We start from the raw sequence: 21,298 nt of genomic DNA on the forward strand, positions 1-21,298 counted from the left end.
ATGACAAACAAACGAGCGTGTTTGGTAGCAGATGCTATTTCTTGGTATTGGTGTGATGCAACCACAACAACTATTTACATGGACAACAATTCAAATTGTTGTTGGGGCTATATCAATAATAACCGGTGCCTTTGGTCGCGCTAAAATTAGTTTTTATATGATTTCATTCACGAGTACGTGTTTATTTAGAACTGCTTGCAGCTGCACTAATGAGTCGGAATACAATTACTAAACTATATTTTTGTGCGAATCGAGGATAGTATAAGTTTAAATTAGCAGGACCGAATTCGAGACAGTGCTGGCTGAAATGGCAAAAACCCAACAACTAAGAGCTCAGATAAGACATTGTTCGATTTCGGATTTACAGACAATAACAGTCGAGCAATGATAAGTTTATATCGTAATTGTCAGCCAACCGGATATTTCGAGCTCTTTCGCTCGAAATATTCTATTAGTTTTCGATATTAGTAAAAGCTGTTCTGACTCTGTGCTCATTCAATCAAAATAACTTATCTTATCACTGTATTTAAACGCACTAAAAACCAACCGTTGGGATATAATCTGCCACAGTTGTGGATGATGCAATTACACAGTAAGCTTTATATACCCTAAGAAGTATTGATCGATTCGACACATTATGCATTATGTGGGCGCTTGAGGGCGTTTGGCTGAAAAGTGTTTGTGAGCCATGCCCAATGAATTACTCTTTCTTGACTCAAACCTGAATATGAGAGCACTTTTTGATGAATTACATTCCTCTTCATTTACACTTTTCAAATATCCATAACCTTACAGCATGAAATAAATTCAAAGTAAATTCAGATTTATCAATTAAAATTCACTGGATCTAAAAGTATCGACACATGGACGTCAGAGAAGGACCAAAAGAGTTATAGTCGGGGTGTATGTTGCGGAAATAAGTATTTAGCAACTGTTTTGACCGCCAGATTAGCCAATTAATATGAAATGATTACGCAATACATTTCAATTTCTCGTTATGAAAACAAATAATCTAATTTATTATGCGCTTATTTAATCTTACATGGTTGGTATGGCGTTCGGTTCGAATATCATCCGTATATCCGTATTGCACACCCTGGCCTAGAACCTAGATGGATTAGGGTCAAACGTGACGAAAGTACGATACTGGTTAAATGGTACTGCTTATCAGTTACATTCTTCAAATGTAATGATATGACCAGCATAAAAATGTTATGCAAGACGATCCATTCCAAATAAATGAAAATACATAGTACTAACAGGAAATAACATCAAAAGGAAAATGCTTCATTTTTGTAAAAAGTGATATGCATAAATGTACCCAAGCATTCATCCATAGAGTCAAAAGGTGTTAAGTCCACCCTAAAATGTTCGAAGCATTTCTAGATGTAACTAATCAGACTTTTGCCAATCGCAATTTGGTTTTATTTAAAATTTGCACTGTTTAGCTAACATATATGAAAAGCGGAAGAGCGGACCTGTACAATTATTACAAAAATATTCGTGTTTTGTTTTGAGTGGGCGAAACGATCTCTCAGGTTTATCTCGTTGTAGCATCACACGTTTTCTGCTGATTTGTACAAAAAAGTGTGTATATATATATATATATATATATATATATATATATATATATATATATATATATATATATATATATATATATATATACATTATATTTTCAGTCATTTGCGGTGTATCCTATTGGCTCTTTGGCTTTGCACTGGCTTATGGAGATGGAAATCAATTCATTGGTTATACGCATTTCGCCATCACTGACCTTCCTGCCAATCGCTATGGATACTTCTTCTTTCAGTTCACGTTTTCTGCAACCGCCGCCACTATTGTGTCGGGAGCGATGGCCGAGCGGTGTGAATTTATGGCTTATTTTTGCTTCAGCTTCATCATAACTGGTAAGAGACTAAAACACAACACATTAAATGGATTAATTAAATTTCTTCCTGAAACAAAATGTTGTTCGTTGGAGTTTAACGCCATTTTTCAGCGCATGATAGGGTATACATGGCGGCCTTTGTAGGTTCTGGGAGAAGAACCCGCGAAATCTCGGTAAGAACCATATACCCATGGGAAGCTACTGGTAATCAATCTCACATTCCCACATTGACCAAACCTGAAATTCTAACTAAAATGTAAATTTGAAGACAGGATACAGGCATAACGTATTGTCATTAAAATGCGATGATTAGTCAACAAAGACTTCGCACGCAAAACGTATATGACTGTCCGTTTCCGGATATCGTGGCCTAATATGCTCGTTTTGTACCTTGGGTTTTGCTCTTAAGGCGCAAATGAGGTTCTTGAATATATATAATGGCTAGTAAAATTGAGACCACTGGCTTAATTAGAAAAACAAAATCTTATAAAATAAAAATCTTATAAAATATCTTGCATTGTACATTTTACGAAAACTAATTCAGACAGAATTCAGTTTTCGGTGCTGACTGTTGAAAATGACAATAAGGAAGAGTTACAAATGTGCCACTTTTTCGTATTTTAATGTACGTATATTTCCATTCTTATAGTATTTTAGTATATGCATGCGTATGGAAGATATCTACGTTTTTTGAATGGATATAAGGAAATATTTCACAAGTTAAGTGAAAACATTGGATTGTCACAAGTGATAATGCCGAAAGTGACAATACCCCCATGTTTCAACCACGAGTGAAATATTTCCTTATGCCCACTCAAACGTAATAAAAGTTCTATTTAGTCTATATTTTAAGGCAACAACCTTAGATTCGCATGGAGTTTTCCTTATACTATGTCAGTTCGATTAACGGCTGCATGTGCACGTCGATACAAAGAAGTTTACAAGAGCGGTATTTTGGGGCAAATTTAGATTGTACGTATATTGCTTTAAACTGTGTATATTGTCAATTTAAGGAATATTTTCGAAAATGGAGATACTTTATTATAAAGTGTTTTTCGTTTGTCCCCGAGTGTAATTGGTACACGATGCTGAATATGTCAATGACAATTTGCATGACTCATGTGAAAAACGAATTATAAAAATGTTAATACTTGAAACATGTTTTTCGTTGTTTGGGGTCCACTTTTAGGTATTTCTACAGGAGCGTTTTCATTAACTACATACATGTATACCGCAGAGTAAACGGTCTTGACATTCTGACACATGTAAAATATATTCATCCTGAGAGAGAGAGAGAGAGAGAGAGAGAGAGAGAGAATAATAAACTAAAAGAGGCCCAAAGGTGAAAATACATGTCAGAATAACATACAAAACGGCAGATATACTTCCAAAATGGAAAATAAAAGTAGTTCCAAATGTGATATCGCTACTATGAAGATAATAGTTTTCGCCAACTGATACATTTCAATATCTCATATTGGCATTTGGAGGTTACAAAGGCGATATAAGTCTATGGATTTTATTTGACCATCAGTTTTCAATTTGGTTTCCTTAATTAAAGATTTGTATTGAAAATACTGTAAATTCATTGATTTGCCTCTTTCTAAATATTATTTAATAAGGTTCCTACTTGCAGAGGAGTACGCGGGGCCTAGGGCCGAGCATGACCGCGCGGGGCCAGAGTATCGGTATCTTGATTGGTATGCTACTGCAAACAATGATTATGTCTAGACTAGATCAACTTTCGCGATTTGCGTGCAGTACGTGCGGCCTGTATCAGCGTTTCCAATTTACCGGAGAATATAGCTTGACAAACTCATAAGGACAACCTTAGGCCTGAAGCACGGGGCCGCCTCAAGAGCGGGGCCTGGGGCGTTCGTGTCACTTGCCACCCCCAACGCCGGTCCTGCCGACTTGCATGTATTTATTCTTCCTTGAGTTATTTTCGTATAATTTTTCATGTTTTGGCAAAACAATGCATTTGTGTTATGTACTTTAATTTGTGGATTCAGGAAGGAGTCTGATGTTTTCTAAAGAATAATGAGTTTTGGTTGGTTTGTTGGTTCATAACAACCACGAAATCATCGAATAATGGTATACTGTGAACGTAGTGAATTCATCATCCCTATGTGTGCAATTGCAGGTGCTAAGTTTGCCTTTTATACCTTTTATGTTAGATCTTATTTTGAAAGCTGAGCCAGACTGTATTTTATCACGTGGACATAAAATGTTTTTTTTTCTTTCTTCATATACTCGTCAGCGATATATACAAAGTGTAAAGCAAGTTACCAACGTCTAAAGGATCGTTACAAAACTTATTCCAGTCAAAACTGAATAAGGTATTTCCTTCACATCTTATCTTCAGGGTTTATTTACCCGCTGGTGACTCACTGGACTTGGTGGCATAACGGATTTCTCGTCAGAGGAATAGATTATGGAGGCGATATTGGGCGAATGGGATACCAGGTTAGTTATATAACTAGTTCCAGGCAAAGGAAGGGGAACTCCTTTGAAGGCAAATGGAATTTGTAATTATGGAGACACTGTAGTTTTGAATCCCAAGCTCGTGAGTCCTAATTTATTTATCATTTGATTCATTTGTATTTTTTAATTTTGTCCTTTTTGTTTTAGTCATCATTAATGATGGAACTCAATCTTCATTCATTTCTGTTACTAGATAGCGTGAGTGCATTGTGTTCTGCTGTATGTGGTTTTTTTTTTTTTGTTTTGGGGGGGGGTATTATATGATTTATATTCCTCCTGAGGTCATTACATTTATTCGTTCCATAAGACTTCAAATGAGCAAAATAAAATTTATATAGTGTAATTAATTAAACTGTAGATTGTACTTATTGATAGTGATAACTGTACCAAGAGCACAGTATTCTAACTACAATGATATAGTTCACTAGTTCAAAAATATAGCAAACTCTGAAAATGATTGTAGACTGACGTTGTGTCAGTCTGCATTTTGTCCGTTTTAACCCCAATGGGTCCAGCGGATTTCATCTTGCCTATTATTCCCCAGTGGGTACAGGAAATTCGTTCTTTGTGCCCATTTTCTAGGCTTGCATCTTCCCCAGTGAATACAGTGGGTTCGTCCTAAGTATTACGATTCTATGGTCTTAAAAGAAGTATTTAAAAAGACTGAGGACCAACATGCTTTGTAAAATTCAACAAAAACGGTATTTCCCTAGAATACAAAATGAAAATGTAAACATAACTTACAGTTTGCGAAAGCAAATCCTAAATAAGCGTATGATTCCAAATTAATAAAGTTCTGGATAAAATTTACTGATATGCCAAATAATTTGCAACACTTAATGTGTTGATATACCGGTAGTGACATGCAGTGTCTACTGTTCTAATGTACCAATGTCCTGACTTGTAAGTATGTTCCAACACTCTTCTGATGAATCGCAATAATGTAATGCAAGAAGTCCTAATCGGAGGAACTGAACTAATATACACCTCAAAGTGTTGCCTGAACAATATCAAAGCCAAACATTCCTTCAGGATTGTGGAATAATTTCTCCGGTGCTTTCTTATTGTTTTCGTTAGAACACTGGAATGATCCACATCGTTTTTATACATTTCAATCAATACTCCATCAACTCCTACATCACTTGCATCATTCTCCACCAGATACTGAGTATCAGTTCTCAAACGTTCCTGCTTGTTAGGATTCATTTTATTAAGATGGTCGTTTGCGAGTGGAGTCTATAATTTTTACATCAATAACTGAACGAGTGACCACATCCAAAAAATTTCAAAGATAAAAATATCCAGAGCTTTTATCAAATGTCAATGTTATTATTAATGTCACCTCGCATAAACACTTGGGCCTAAATCGGAAAGATTTTTTCCATCGGCATATACACGTCCGTAAAATATCTGCAATAAATAGAAACGGTTACATATGCTGCGAAATGTTAAATATAAACTTGACAGAAACTCACCAGAGCTTAAATATTTCACCATTATTAGACCTATTTTAAGGAAAGGGAATATTATCTGGGATGACTGCATCCAGCAAGAAATAGAAGAATAAGAAACAATACAAGTTGAGGCAAGTAGATTTGTCTGTGGGGCAACAAAAACTACAACATATGATTGAATACTGGAAGAAATGAAATGGGAAATAGTTTAACAGTTTCAACAAAGTGCTACAAACGCAGAATGACAACTTTTTTGAAAAATATATCATGATATTGCTCCAGGATACGTGCGGGCATTGATTCCGCCTAGGGTCCAGGAAGAATGTAATATACAATTTCTTGATTGAACAAACCTCCAAACATCCTACACCAGGACAAATATATAACAAAGTTCATGTTTGCCAAAGTCTGTTGCAGAGTAGACTCGTCTCTTTCATGAGGCTCAAATCAAACCTTTCTTGCACTCCTTTAAATCCTAGCTATATATAAATCAGCAGTTTATTACTATCAAGGAGAAAGAATAGCACAATTTACGCGTACAAGACATCGAATTGGTTTTAGTATATTAAACGACAGGCTAGTCAACAACAAAGAAACATTTGTCAGCTAGTAATAGAAGCTCAAGTTGTGTACCAGAAACCGCAACGCAATTTCTCTTAGATTGTACAAAATATGTTACTCTTAGAAACAGAACAAAAGGAATAGTACCCCATATCACAGTTACAACGTTGTTATTAACGGTTAGCCCCTTACAGTTTGCTATACCACTTGCGCTAAAGTTGTAAGTCCTTTACATACCCTACCCTGCTAGATAAGTGCCAACTGCCTTATAGTTTGCTTCTTTGCTTCTTTCTCTTATTTTGTTGATTGGCAAGTATGCTTAACATGTAAACACTTATTAGTAACAGCCTGGCACAATTATAATATTGTATTTACAATTCGTTACTTTAATACTTTATTAGCAAGTTTCAATATTTGTAATATTGTACATTCATTTTTCACATCAGTCACATCATAAAAACAAACAGTGTTAATGAGGAAAAAACTCGAAATACGCTTATGCTTGCTGCGCAATCCTCCCTATCTCCTCTTAAATGTGATGGACATACCACGATGACATATTTGGTAAATAAATATTTTATAAGCCAACATCAGATAGATTTTATTCATTTGCGTTGGAATGTCACAAATCAAGTGTTCATATTCATATAATCGTTATTTTAATTTACGATTTTCCAGTGGTTGTTGATGTGAAAATTTCATGTCCAGATTGTTTCATATTTATGTCTTCCGATGATTGGCTAAATCTGAGCCACTACAGTCAGATTACGTTCCATCTTTTACTGCCATATAGTGCAAACCAGTTACAGCTACATGGATTGAATTATTAACTGGTCTATCTATATCAAAATGGTTTTTTATCATCTTTACATGATACTCTTATCAATTTTGGGAACTCTGCTCAAAATCGGAAAACTCGTTTACTTTGCATTTCTATCATACCTTAATTTCCTGTTTGGCTGAGTAGAGTGAAGATAATATCTTGCAACTTGGCAAGCCTCTGACACCTTATGTTTGAAATCAGATCCAAGATCCCTATCATGGCCATTTCGAATTTTCAGCTTTTTCTTTTTAAAAAAATGAGGAACATTTATCAGCGTTTGTTTCTTTAAAACGGGGATGCTAACCTATTATTTCTGGTAACAGCAAAACTTGAACTTGATTGTTAAAGGGAAGAGTGTTTTCCTCCTGCTACTTCTAAAACTTTAAATCTAAATTCCATTTCCCATTTGTTCTCTTTGTATTTGCAATTATCGTCTTTATTTCTCTGCCTCCGCCTCTGACTTTGTTTTTCTGTTTCTTATCTCTGCATCATTTCTATCTGAAGCTTTTTAACTCTTAGTTTCATCTGGTGTATAAATTTGAAAATCAAAGTACTTTTATAAAAAAAAACAATTCTTTTCAACAAATAACGGACCAAACTATTATTTTCTCATGCTTTGTTATAGAACCCTTTGATTCAGAAAGATCGTAAGATCCGGCAAGGTCGAACAACTCGTTCTATTTCAAGGACTCTAAACCTTACTGGGTAGGATTTTGAAACAACTCGTCCTATTCCAAGGACTCTAAACCTTACTGGGTAGGATTTTGAAACAACTCGTCCTATTCCAAGGACTCGAAACCTTACTGGGTAGGATTTTGAAACAACTCGTCCTATTCCAAGGACTCTAAACCTTACTGGGTAGGATTTTGAAACAAATTTCATCCATTATATGACTTTGGGAATGCTTGTTGCTTTCATTAAAGATTTCATAAATACGTGAAATTAAATTCTGTAAAATTTTTAAGCAGCGTACATTTAAATTTTAAATGCAATTTGATTTTTCTTATCCCAAACGAGTGCCCCAATATTTTGTTCTGACTCCAGGTCATACATTATATTCAACATAATGGTAAATGTTCGTGTTGGAACATCTGAAACCATAGTTCATATTCCATATAAAAACTGTTTTAATTCATTCTTTTCTTATGGGTGTGGATGTGAAAATGTCCGGTCCAGATTGGTGAATATTTCCGAGTTCCGGAGATTGGTTAAACCAATCCGATCATTGCAGTCATTTAAATCCTTACTGTGCAAGACAGACACAGCTTAATTTACTGAGTGATTAAACGGGGATATCTCTATCGTCATACGTTTTAACATATCTACATGGCAATGTTTTTCACGGGAGTTTTAATGATATAATTTAAGTCACGTACTCTCTTTTCAATTCTACAAGTACCCTGCTACTAAGCCTAAAGAGGATCTTGAGGCATGTCAAGAAAGTAATATTGTATTTACTATGTGTCCGTGACCAACTCCCTGGTACCTGGTATGCCATTTGAGGTATGGGCAAGAAAGTAATATTGTATTTGCTATGTGTTTGTGACTAACTCCCTGGTACCTGGTATGCCATTTGAGGTATGGGCAAGAAGTAATATTGTATTTGCTATGTGTCTGTGACTAACTCCCTGGTACCTGGTATGCCATTTGAGGTATGGCAAGAAAGTAATATTGTATTTACTATGTGTCTGTGACTAACTCCCTGGTACCTGGTATGCCATTTGAGGTATGGGCAAGAAAATAATATTGTATTTGCTATGTGTCTGTGACTAACTTCCTGGTACCTGGTATGCCATTTGAGGTATGGGCAAGAAAGTAATATTGTATTTGCTATGTGTCTGTGACTAACTCCCTGGTACCTGGTATGCCATTTGAGGTATGGGAAAGAAAGTAATATTGTATTAGCTATGTATATGTGACTAACTCCCTGGTACCTTGTATGCCAGAGTTTAATAAGGCATTGGCATTTATAGATAAATTACACATCTCACCTCCTTCCGTGCGGGTTAGAGTATCGGTTTGGCCATCTTGGGTAAGTAAGAAAGCTTTCCACTAGCTTTCCATGGACCGGCTGTCCTTCTCGTAGTTTTTCTGGGTTCTTCCTCACCAATATAAATTCTTTCATGTAATGAAGATTAGAGCTAAACCCACAAAAATAAAAACAAACAAACTGACTCAATTGAAGATGAAATCTTGTTATAATCAACGATATTTTAATATAAAGCTGTCTTTCCTTTTGTCCAAAAATATAGTATAAAACTGTGTCTTGAAACGTGCTAAACTGAAGGGAAAAATGGTTTTATTCTTTCAAGATTATAAATACATTATTGTGACCAAAATTATTAATCAGTATAACAGCAGCCAAGATTGCCATTTTAATAGTAGTTTCATACATTTACCAGGATTTTTCCGGAAGTGGAGTGGTGCACACGGTAGGGGGCATGGCTGCGTTTGTTGGGGCGGCAATACTTGGACCACGAATTGGCAGATTTGACCCTGAGACTGGAAAGGCAGTCCATCTCAGAGGGCATTCTATTCCAGTAAGTTTTCAATTGATTGAATTTATTCTAGTCCGTTACGTTGTCTCAATTAACACATTTGAGGATCTATAGTGTTCTCAAAACTACTAAACGATGTTATAAACAAATGCCAAACATAGACTAAGAATAAAAATATTCACATGTATGGATGACTGATCATTCATTGCTTTCAACTCCACATTCTCAGTCGGTATAATTTACCAAATTAAATCACACTTCTTCGCTAAGTTATATGCGTGCACGCAAAAATGTACATGTTGTTAATAATAAATGTCTTTTTTTGTTGCAGCTATCATCTCTAGGTGGTTTTATTTTGTTTTTTGGGTTCCTGACATTTAATGGTGCTTCCCAACTTTCCCTTAGTAAGGCGGGTGACGGTGAAGCCATTAGTCTCGCCATCGTCAACACCATGATCACAGCAACCTTCGCCTCCTTTACTGCGACTTTCGTATACCGTATACCCAGGTTTGGATCTGGTGCTTGGTGTATTACTGTCGCCAGTAACGGCGCAATCACCGGAATGGTAAGATTCAAAACTTAGTTTATCTTGATGTTAATTTATTTATTTTGGCATTTTTTTCTGTTTTTGTCAGTATAATCATTAATAACCAATTTTTCTTTCTAACTTATTTTACTTGCCTCTCCGTTTACAATTCACTTCCATTTTTTTTATTTTCACATATGTATGCACCCTTTTACTTATCAAGAACTAGAACTTTCTCTCTCTCTCTCTCTCTCTCTCTCTCTCTCTCTCTCTCTCTCTCTCTCTCTCTCTCAGTTGCAGTTTCCTACCATTTCCGTTCGACTAAATCGTTGCAGTCTTATTATGCCTTTACGCATGCATGTGCTTGATGGGTACAAGAGGATACAATGAAATCATGCATGTGCTTGATGGGTACAAGAGGATACAATGAAATCATGCATGTGCTTGATGGGTACAAGAGGATACAATGAAATCATGCATGTGCTTGATGGGTACAAGAGGATACAATGAAATCATGCATGTGCTTGATGAGTACAAGAGGATACAATGAAATCATGCATATGCTTGATGGGTACAAGAGGATACAATGAAATCATGCATGTGCTTGATGGGTACAAGAGGATACAATGAAATCATGCATGTGCTTGATGGGTACGAAAGGATACAATGAAATCAATCATGTGCTTGATGGGTACAAGAGGATACAATGAAATCATGCATGTGCTTGATGAGTACAAGAGGATACAATGAAATCATGCATGTGCGTTTTCATTGGCTTGGGCTAAAGAATGTGTAGCCAACAAACATGTATTGTTCGATCAAGGCCGAGAAACGAAAGTAAATTCAATAATAATTGTTTTCCGTACAGGTTGCTTCTTGTGCCGGATGTAACGTTTTTTATCCGTGGGCTTCATGCATATTGGGTATCGTAGCAGGCATCACATATCACGTTTGGTGCTGGATCGTCCGTACACTCCATGTAGATGACCCAACAGATGCCGTGGCTAGTAAGAATACTTATTCACACGCACACACACAAAATCAAAAGTCATCATTAAAAGTAATAATATTATTAAGTTTCTTTTACCAAAGAGTATTACGAGTCTATGGTCTTAAAATAAGCAAAAGAAAAGACTGAAGAATAACAAGCTTTGTAAAATTCAACAGATAAGTTACCTTAGAATACAAAGTGAAAGTAGAAAAGGAACTTATAGTATTGAGAATTCAATCCCAAAATATTCCTAGAATTACTATACACAAGTCCATATAATTAAAGCGCTGGATTAACCTTAGTAGAAATACAAATTAAATCCAAAGACGACGGTGTTCTCGTGTCTATGGCTCCTTGTATTGTGATGTACCAACAATCTTTTGCTTAAACACAGTAATATCATTCCAGGTTTGAATTCACTATAAATCCCATTGAAAGTCTCTGCCCAAGATTATTTTTGTATTTAGCACTCTATTAGCAGAGAAACTAATCACTGAAATAAAAAATTTGATGAAATAAATTCCGTCCCAGATCAAATTTTGGACATATCAATAATACAAAATTGATTCTGTTAGGTCTTATATCACGAATGAATACTCTTTCCAGTAACAGGACTACATAGTCGTCTACTTGACCTCAGGTCACAATTAGCATTTTCTAATGTAAAATAACCTTCTAGAAAGTGATTAATGTTTGCACAACAAAATATTAGCTAGAATTAGAAAATCTCTATCTAAAATTATAATAATATAACCTGGACTATATCAAGTACGCAAGATAAATTGTAGGAGAATTCCAATAACCTAGACCTAGACCCAAATAAACATAGTTACTCTTATTAATAATGATCCTAATATTAATACACACGGAGACTATTTTAGTTATGTATTAGTTGTTTACAGAATAAAATAAATAAATCAATAATTCAGGTCAGTTAAAAAATAAACTTTATATTGGACAAGTTTAAATCCAACATACAATGTTATATAACACTTGCATATAATTAAATAAAAGGGAATTTAAAACCTAAACTAAAAAACAATTCAAATTAAACCAACCCCAATACCTTTATAATAAACATTACTGTCGTCGTTTCCTTAATCCGGTGTAATATATAAATCCATACGAAAATATGCTTTGTAACTGAATTCAAGGATAAATGATCATATTAATAATATTAAGTCGCAGTCACTTTTCGTTTTAAGATTATGGCAAAGCAGGCGACTGCTATAATTTGCTTTTTTCTTTTGGAATTTTCGGTTAGTACGTATAATAAGTACCATCATCAAGACATATTTCCTAAACGCGTGATAAAACTTCGTACAACTTTAACTACATAATTGATTCGTTCCGAAAAGAATGTCCATGCTGACACTGTAGCTTTCTTTCAATTTCAGTGAATTTAGGCGGAGGAACATTGGGCGTTATTGCCGTAGGATTTCTGGACAGGAATAATGGCATCCTATTTAAGTGGAATCAGCAGTCAGGACTGGTATGTTGATTTCTTTTATTTACTCATCATAATATTTACATAAAAAGGTAAGGGATTAAGGGAAGTGCACTGTGTGTACCTAGCTGAAGGTTATACGTAAACAAAACATACCTACGAAACAATGTACTTGCAAAGATGGATTTCTGAAATAATCAAGCGAGCACTAGGACTTTCATTGTATTAGTAGCCGTTTCATCAAGACCATCCAAAGTAGTATGTTTTGTTTATATAAGCGAAGAGTAAACAATAAATGTTGATACTCAACTAATGCACAAAACAATTGTATACGGAAGCAACTCAGTGCATATATATACGGATATGACAGCGTAAAAAATAACGTAATTTGGTGGAATCGCCAAGCAAGATCTGCATTTTATGATTCAGTGATAAAGGGATGTTTGTCTTCTCGTAGGTAAGTATAGTAAAGACCATGATGGATAAATTGACTTATCCATGCCTGTTGATTTCAGTGCCTGGCTTGGCAGTTGGCTGGTATGACCCTCATTATGTGCTGGACTGCCTTTTGGAGTGCGTTTTCGTTTGGAATCATGAGATGGATAAAGATCCTGAGGGTACCAGAGGATATTGAACTCAAAGGTGATGAATCAACGGGGAATTCAATATTGCCTAGATAGAAAACAGAATTGCACACATTTTTGTTTGAGTAAAAAGACATAAATCAACGTTTAATATTTTTATGCTTTTGTGAGTGAAATTTTGAGACCAGACGAAAAGTCTCGTAAATGTCATATGCATTGCTTAAAAATGTGAAAGATTTTGTTGTTTTCCATTTTAAATTAAGAGATACACGAAAAGCTTGCACGAGTCCAGTCAACTTAAATTTTGGTTTCTTTTGATTGCTTGTCTTTTATTCTTTATTTATTGAATTTTTAACCAATCATTTTTTTTAGCATTCAGTTACTGTGTCGGCAATGAAAATGGCGAAAACTTCAGAAAGAAAACAATGTCAAAAATACCCCCCATATATATATATATATATATATATATATATATATATATATATATATATATATATATATATATATATATATATATATATATATATATATATATATATATATATATATATTGCATTTCGTTGAAACGAGTTATAATAAAAGGCATGTAAGATTTCGTTTTGTGTAATATAAAGTTTATAACATAAACACATATTATAGGTTATTGCATTTGCATGGGAAAATATGAACAAGTGTTTTCTTATTAATACTTTATGTCTTTTGGGAGTGCGGCATTATTCCAAGAAATCGACTTCATAGTTTGCCATGGAAATGCAGTAACGTTTTTATGATATACTCATTTTTCCTTCCCCCTAAGGATTCATTATAAAATACACCACAAGAAACAAAAGTAATTGAATTTATGTTGCATTAAAAAATAAATACACAACCGTAGATTGATCAATACACAATAACAATATTAATGCGCATATAGCCCCGCTCAGCGACCTTTGTACTTCATCATGCGCTGGACCTTAGTTTCAAAAGGAATTATCGTTTAGGTCTACTTAAATTTGAAATTTAGAGTCATATTGTAAATGAATATGAATGTGCATTGCAACAACTTTTCCTGGTGGTCTGGACTGGATGGATTTTAGTTCTATTTGTCAATTCAACTCTGTTCATAGGTTATGGGCTGGATTTATCAGCTGTTGTCAATTCAACGCGAAGTACGTGTGATTGTAGCAGGGAGGGACGGGTCTTGACGCAGCTGCATGTGTGTCTCTATTCTCTCATTGAATGTTTGAGATCATAACGTGGGAAAATTATGAACTCTTTCAGTCGAAATAATCAAAAACACGCTATAAAATATGTTCATTTCATTGTTAGTACAATAAGGAGAACGTTATTGCGGTGGAAATGTAGTCAAATTACAGTACAATTTTGCGATATGTAATCAAGTTTTCCAAGCCATTATATATCTCATGTAATTCGGATTTGCCAAACTAAGAATTACATTTTAAGGATATTCGAGATACAAGTATATTTTTGCAATTCTTATTACCAGCTAAAGAAGGCATGTTTTTGCCTTGTGCCTTGCATGTTATTTGTAGGGACCCAATTTTATTATGACCCTTGTGGCACCTATCATTAGCCTTAATCACAAACATTGTATATCTAATGTTTAACACGGAAATTTGCAAAGCAGCTGGTGTTTGACATTCAATTCAGGGAGCGGAAATAAGAATTCTCAATCGTCTTGACTTATTGACTTGGGGGCCCTTACTTTTCTACCAAAACTTTCAGTGACATTTTTCTCAGATTTAATAAATTTATAAAATGTTACGTGTCTGATAAATGTGCAATAGCCCTTGACCTTAATATGTTTTTTTGTGCTATTTTTATATACCCCAGAGAGCACTGGTCATAGTCTGAGCCATTCCATTGACGAAACATTACCAACATTTCCTCTAAATAACTGTTTAAATGATCAGATTGGTATTTTTAATACTGGGTTTCTCACATTTTTTCTGGACATGGCGAATATAACTTTCATTCGTTCGCTTGTTTGAAAGTTTCATGTGTGGCTCAGCAAAATCACCCACATTGTTCACTTATTATCTTTACCGTTAAATATGCGCAACAGCTTCTTCAGTTCATCCATAAACTAATTTAATAAAATAAAACCAAAACGTATACTACATGGATGCACATTCTTTGTTTACAAATTAGTTACTAATACAATATACTATTTTTAGAATAGGTGTTCATTGTTGTACAATACTGCAGGATTCTTTCAATGTAAAGTTAACGGAGAAACAAAAATGAGTATATAGTACCTGTCACTATTTTATTAGTATTTAAAACTCCAATTCACTTGCATAAATGAGAATTTTCACTTATTGTCTTTAGGTAACTTTAAAACAGTAATTTCCTAACTGTAAAACACATACGTGCACACATTGTGAGAAGAGACGAAACGTGTGTTCTTATTTCTTGAGATCACATCAGCTTTAATGTTTCAAAACATGACTGGACAAAAAGCACATTCTTTATAAACTGGCATGTCTATGCACCACTTAAGTCACTCAGAGGTCGAAGCCAATAGACAACATTGACACTGCCCTGCCTCTGTATAATGCGTTGGTAGACCTATGTACGTATGTTTTTGCTACACTGATTAATCCTAACGGTCGCACATAACCAGATCTCCCAAGATATTGTAGATCAGGGTCTACGCAGTTTGCACTGCTACACGACTGACAAGCAAGTTTTTGAAGTACCCATTATATTTTAGGCTTGTTTATCAGACATTGTTGCTTCTACATCATGAACAGTAAAATGTATATGCATCCAGAAGAGTACTACATATCAATACAAAAGATGACAATGTTATTTGTGTATTAATCTTTCTGTATTGTTTCAGGCATTTATGTCTCACGAGCAAGGTCAAACCTTTTATGTCGGAATAGTTTTTTCTGACTTATCTTAAAAGTGGTTTCATGTTTGTTATATCTTTTGCTTATCTTCAATAGATTCAATCTTAATGTTATATAACAAAAATTGATAGCGATTCTACTGACAATAAGAGTAAATTTCTATGGCGAAATGTTTACTCAAATTTACGTAATTGATCGATTTCGGTTTTTGCTAAAAAGAACTCTCTTGAGCATTAGTTCTTTCATACGATGGATTTGTAATTGCTTTATTTCCCAGTGTCAGATATATTTCTTGTGAGTAAACACAACAAAAACAGAAATAATCTCGAAATCATATAATTTGGCGATATACGAGTGTGATGAGAGATCAGCGCTTATCGCATCTCTGATTTCTTCCTTAGGACGCTTTGGCGTTAAAAACTAAGACCCAGGACATTATTCAAGTTTGCACGATTCGCATATCCTTCAGCTTAACAAGCACTTTACAACATGATTTCAAGCATTTGTGGTTGTCTTTTTTTACCTTTTGTAGGCTTGGACATCCCGAGACACAAAGAGCCTGGCTACCCAGTCGAGTCCTACGGACACGGTCATGTCGAGAAGATAATACAGATACTTGAGAGTACACCCATGGAGGTCTTCCAGGGTAAGTCAAAACTACAAGGATATACTATGATAAACCTAGATATTCCATCTGGCGAGCTGAGTAAATCTAACTATATAGGTTTTTTATCCGTTATATTAACCTCTGCACGCAACAATCTCACTTTGAATTGTTTGGCGTCATCCTGAAAACAATGAAGTCAAAACAACTGCATATGCATTCAAACTTTATATGTCTATGTTAATATTTAAAATATTTGCAATGATTAAGTTAATAATTTCAGTTATTACTACTAATGATCTCAAACTAAGTAACGTAAAAGAGCGAAACTAAAATGTTTAGCAAATTTCAGCCAAATAGTTTCCTCTGAATAAAAAGAGAAAATATGATCTTATGTTTCGTGTTTATGCTCGAATCAACAGCAACATAAATGAGAGTGAAAACTACAAGCTTTGAAAAGTTTATAATAATTTATTTCCCTGGAAAAATACTGTAAAAATGAAAAAATAAGAACATACGGTTTTAAGAATCAAATCCGAAAAGTTCCAAGAATAATCTACGAATAAAATTTTAGAAGTCATAATAATGAAACGTTCTAATAAATTCACGTTCGAGTCTCGACGAAGATTCCAAGATGGAAGACGATAACGTATACTCTATCCTTTATGGTTTTGGAATGTCTGTAGTTCTATGTTTTTCACAAACAATAATCCGGTGTTGAAAATCCGAACACAATTTTTAAGAAATGTCTTTTTCCAAGAATTCCGTACGAGTACTCAAAATATTTCCAAAGAAACGAATTAATCTCTTAAAATCCAAATAATCTGAAGAAAAAGTAACATATAGCTCAAAAACGCTTCAACAGAGGGAAACGACTTGATATTAAGTCTTTTAAGCCCAGACTGAAAGATCTCTCTCTCTCTCTCTATCTATCTCTCTCTCTCTCTCAGCATCACTACTAAAACTAAGTAATACGCAATTTCGGAAATGCCTGAATTGCCAAACAGAGGGTCACTTGATTATGTTTATATATAAAACATTACGATATAAAACATCACGTAGCCCCAGCATGACCTTGATAAAAACCATCCATTTTACTCCGAGAATGAAATAAAAATGTTGATTGCTTCACTAAAAACTATTTACAAGTCGAGGGCCACACATCCAACACAGCCTTGATCTCATCATTATTATTCCCACAATAGAAAAAAATAAAAAAGAACGTGTTCACGTGACTGTTACTAATTGTGAATTAAGGTCGGGAAGCAGGTCAGCCGTATGTGATTACAAAATGAACAGTCAAGGTTAAACTATTTTCTGGAAAAGTATCGAGTATCTATTAAATAAAACTACATTATTTTGACATATAATGAAATTAAAAATCAAAAAGATTTTAAAAATTACAAAAAATTAAATCACATATATATTTAATCAAATATACATAACAATTAAAGAAACATACATTATTGTGAGTTCAATCCCAAATGAGCTATAACTGTTTATTACAAGTCCAGATGTACAGATTATTCCGAAGTAATTTCAATCTTGAATGTGATGATGTGCCATTAGCATTGTATGTGCTAATATCGTAATACTTATGATCTATCGAAATGATATAATCCAGAACATCCTTGAATGAACGAACAATAATTCCAAAATAATAATTTAGTCCAAATATATCACTGAGAACTTTGCAATTCCAATGAAGAATTTAAAGACATAAATCCTCTCAGATTATAACTGTATAAAACTTAAAGATTGATTCCACTAGAAAAAGTGTTATATAGCAATACATAATTCTGTTCACCGTTACTTTATATAAAAATATGTATATAGTGCGTGTGCGTTCACAAGACATATCTGCCTCACAATCTTAAAAACGCCAAGAATAAGATCAATAAATACTGTCACATACAAATTCAACTTATTATCCCTGACCCTGCAACCTTGAATATTTGTTTCTCAACAAGTCAGATACAGTGAGGAAGTTTACGACTGAACGGGACATAACTAGTGCGGTAACAATGGACTTAAAGAAAAATGAACAGTTGGTAAAAATGTCCGTTCGGTATTTGCATGAATATATAATTTAAAACAACAGGCAAAAGCATGGCTACATATGACCAAACTGTGGCAAGTGACACGTTCCTTTGCACATTTGTAAACTCTTTGATAAAGATACGACAACGGTGATAAATTATATAATTGTATTATTCCAAGGTGAAAGTTTATCTAACTATATCTTTTATATTGAGAGCAATGTCATAACATTGTTGTGTTACATATTATATGTTCCATAACTTATTTAATAGCCATTAAAAACACATTTGTCTAAGTAAAAATTGAACATATGTCAATTTGAATTTCCTAATAGGAATCATGTCAAACTGGTTTAATATTGAAACACATAAAGTATCCTAAATATTGCGTACTAGTTGCATTTCATTAATAGAATTGACTGGTTAACAGAAAGGTAAGTTGAAGAAATATCAAAAATCGATACTATACTTTATTCATTTTTTATTGCCCATAACAGATAGGCACAAAAGAAAAGCTGCTAAATGGGAAAAATGTTGTTGTTATAGGGTTTAACGCGGCCAGTATAAATGGTGAAGGAAGAACCCGGGAAAACACCAGAAAGAACCACCGACCCACAAGAAGCTACTAGCAAGCTTTCTCACGTATCCATGTTGGCTGAGGTGATACGTCAGTGATCCGTAACGGTGGGCACTTTAGACTACTCGGCCACTCGAGGCCCAAGGAAAACAATATGCATAAATTTCGGAAACATTATTTTTTTATTTGGCAAAATTGATACCATTTGTCAAGTTTCTTTATATCACGTGCATCGTATACAATTTTGACTACAATAAAGTCAGACACTAAATATATATGTACTATTTGCCTGGGAACTATCAACTCGCTGAGAACTTTGATCACCAATGTTAGTTTGGTGACTTGTATTTTTATCGCCAATGTCGTTTCTGAGTGGTAGACAGAAAATAAATATTATTTTAAATATGAGATACTTGTGGTTACAACTAGAAAATACTGTATCAATATATGCCGTCAGTTCATAATAAATATCATAATGTTTTGTTTATGTCTGACACTGGGTTTTATATTACGTAAATTAAAAAGGCTCAGTAAGATAGTATGTATTATAATAGTCGTCGCTATGAAACAGTGCAATGGCTTACATTATTAATGCGTGAGAATCATCTACTAATTCATTATATGCTATCTGCTCTGATTCCCTGTGTTGCTGAAAATGTATTTTTTGTCTAATATTCGTTTTAATTGATTCGGGAAGTTAAATATTATTTTGTCGTCTAAATTTCATATTTGTCTTGTACACTGAAATACTATTACATTCAATTAAGCAGCAATTGCAGTAACATTTAAAAAATCTATCAAATTCGTTTTAAACAAAAATAGAAATAAACATCCTAATCATCAGTGTAGAATACTATTTTCTGATTTGACTGCAGCAAGACTAGTTGTCCGATGATTATTTAAATTATTTCAAGAATTATTGGCAGTAATGTTGATTTCTTTGATTACCTATTCTTTTCCCTTTTGTCTTTAGGATAAACTTTATAGTTTTACATTTGTTTCTCGTTACATTTAATAATACATTTTTTAGTTATTTATTTTATTTTAGTTTTTTCCTATTTATATAAATATATGGATAAGAGATTGCTATAGGCTTTATTTTTTCTGATTTTATAATTTACGCTTCGTGTACAGCCATGTATATATTTGCTAATGTCTTTTTAAAATTGTTATTAAATAATAATGATAATAATAATAATAATAATAATAATAATAATAATAATAAAAATAATAACGAGAACGTATATTCGCTTTAGGTTACACAAATATGGCAATGACATTCCAAGAATTGAATGACAAGGGTCCATATGAACACCCAGAAATTTTGGCAGAAAGTAGAAAGAACAGCATTGACATGCATGATGTCCAAATTGGGTCAGTAGTTAGAAAGACCAGCAGGTCCATCTATCCATTACACGAGAAGGTTTCACATGATCATCCAGAATGGAGACCAGCTCTAAGTCATCAACTGAACCATACCATCACCGAAGTGAATGAAAACAGTTCAAACGACAAAGCAGACTTTAGAATGATACATGCAAAGAAAGGACATCTTACCTGTGAACTTGATGTTTCCTTCAAAAATGCAGAAGATAAAGGGAAAATTACACAAAACAGCCATGATAAAAGGAATTTACAGCCTGGAAGTCTCGTAAAAGATCTCGATCACAAGGCTTCAAACCAGACCTCAGAATTGCAGAGAATCATCTCAATGGATACATTAACAAAGTTTTAAATCTATTTTAATATTCTGATACTACCAATCCAAATGTTTGAGAATAACAATTTTAATATTTGCGACACAAATGTCTAATGAAGGAATGTTTGTTACCAAAACGACAATTCAAGATTCTTTATTGTTTTCTTCTCTCTACCCATCTTTGTAAATTTATGCTTTGTCGTTGCAAGATTGTCAAAGCGATATTTTAATAATGTAGATGGTATTCCGTCCTGAAAACAGC

General features: G+C 34.1%; 1 protein-coding gene across 1 annotated transcript in view; it reads left to right on the forward strand.

The window, feature by feature from the left end:
- Window positions 1-21,072, forward strand: part of LOC149785007 (putative ammonium transporter 1) — a 61,112-nt gene extending 40,040 nt beyond the window's left edge. Inside the window, exons 3-11 of the mRNA XM_089931268.1 lie at window positions 1,683-1,910; window positions 4,257-4,357; window positions 9,616-9,753; window positions 10,043-10,276; window positions 11,106-11,244; window positions 12,626-12,720; window positions 13,191-13,317; window positions 16,650-16,763; window positions 20,594-21,072. Of these exons, the coding sequence (XP_089787394.1) occupies window positions 1,683-1,910; window positions 4,257-4,357; window positions 9,616-9,753; window positions 10,043-10,276; window positions 11,106-11,244; window positions 12,626-12,720; window positions 13,191-13,317; window positions 16,650-16,763; window positions 20,594-21,072 (1,655 nt within the window). The remainder of the gene's footprint in view (window positions 1-1,682; window positions 1,911-4,256; window positions 4,358-9,615; window positions 9,754-10,042; window positions 10,277-11,105; window positions 11,245-12,625; window positions 12,721-13,190; window positions 13,318-16,649; window positions 16,764-20,593) is intronic.
- Window positions 21,073-21,298: the final 226 nt, after the last annotated feature.

This window comes from Sinohyriopsis cumingii, chromosome 13 (genome assembly GCF_028554795.1).
Source record: "Sinohyriopsis cumingii isolate HCF-2022 chromosome 13, ASM2855479v2, whole genome shotgun sequence".
NCBI classification, from domain to species: domain Eukaryota; kingdom Metazoa; phylum Mollusca; class Bivalvia; order Unionida; family Unionidae; genus Sinohyriopsis; species Sinohyriopsis cumingii.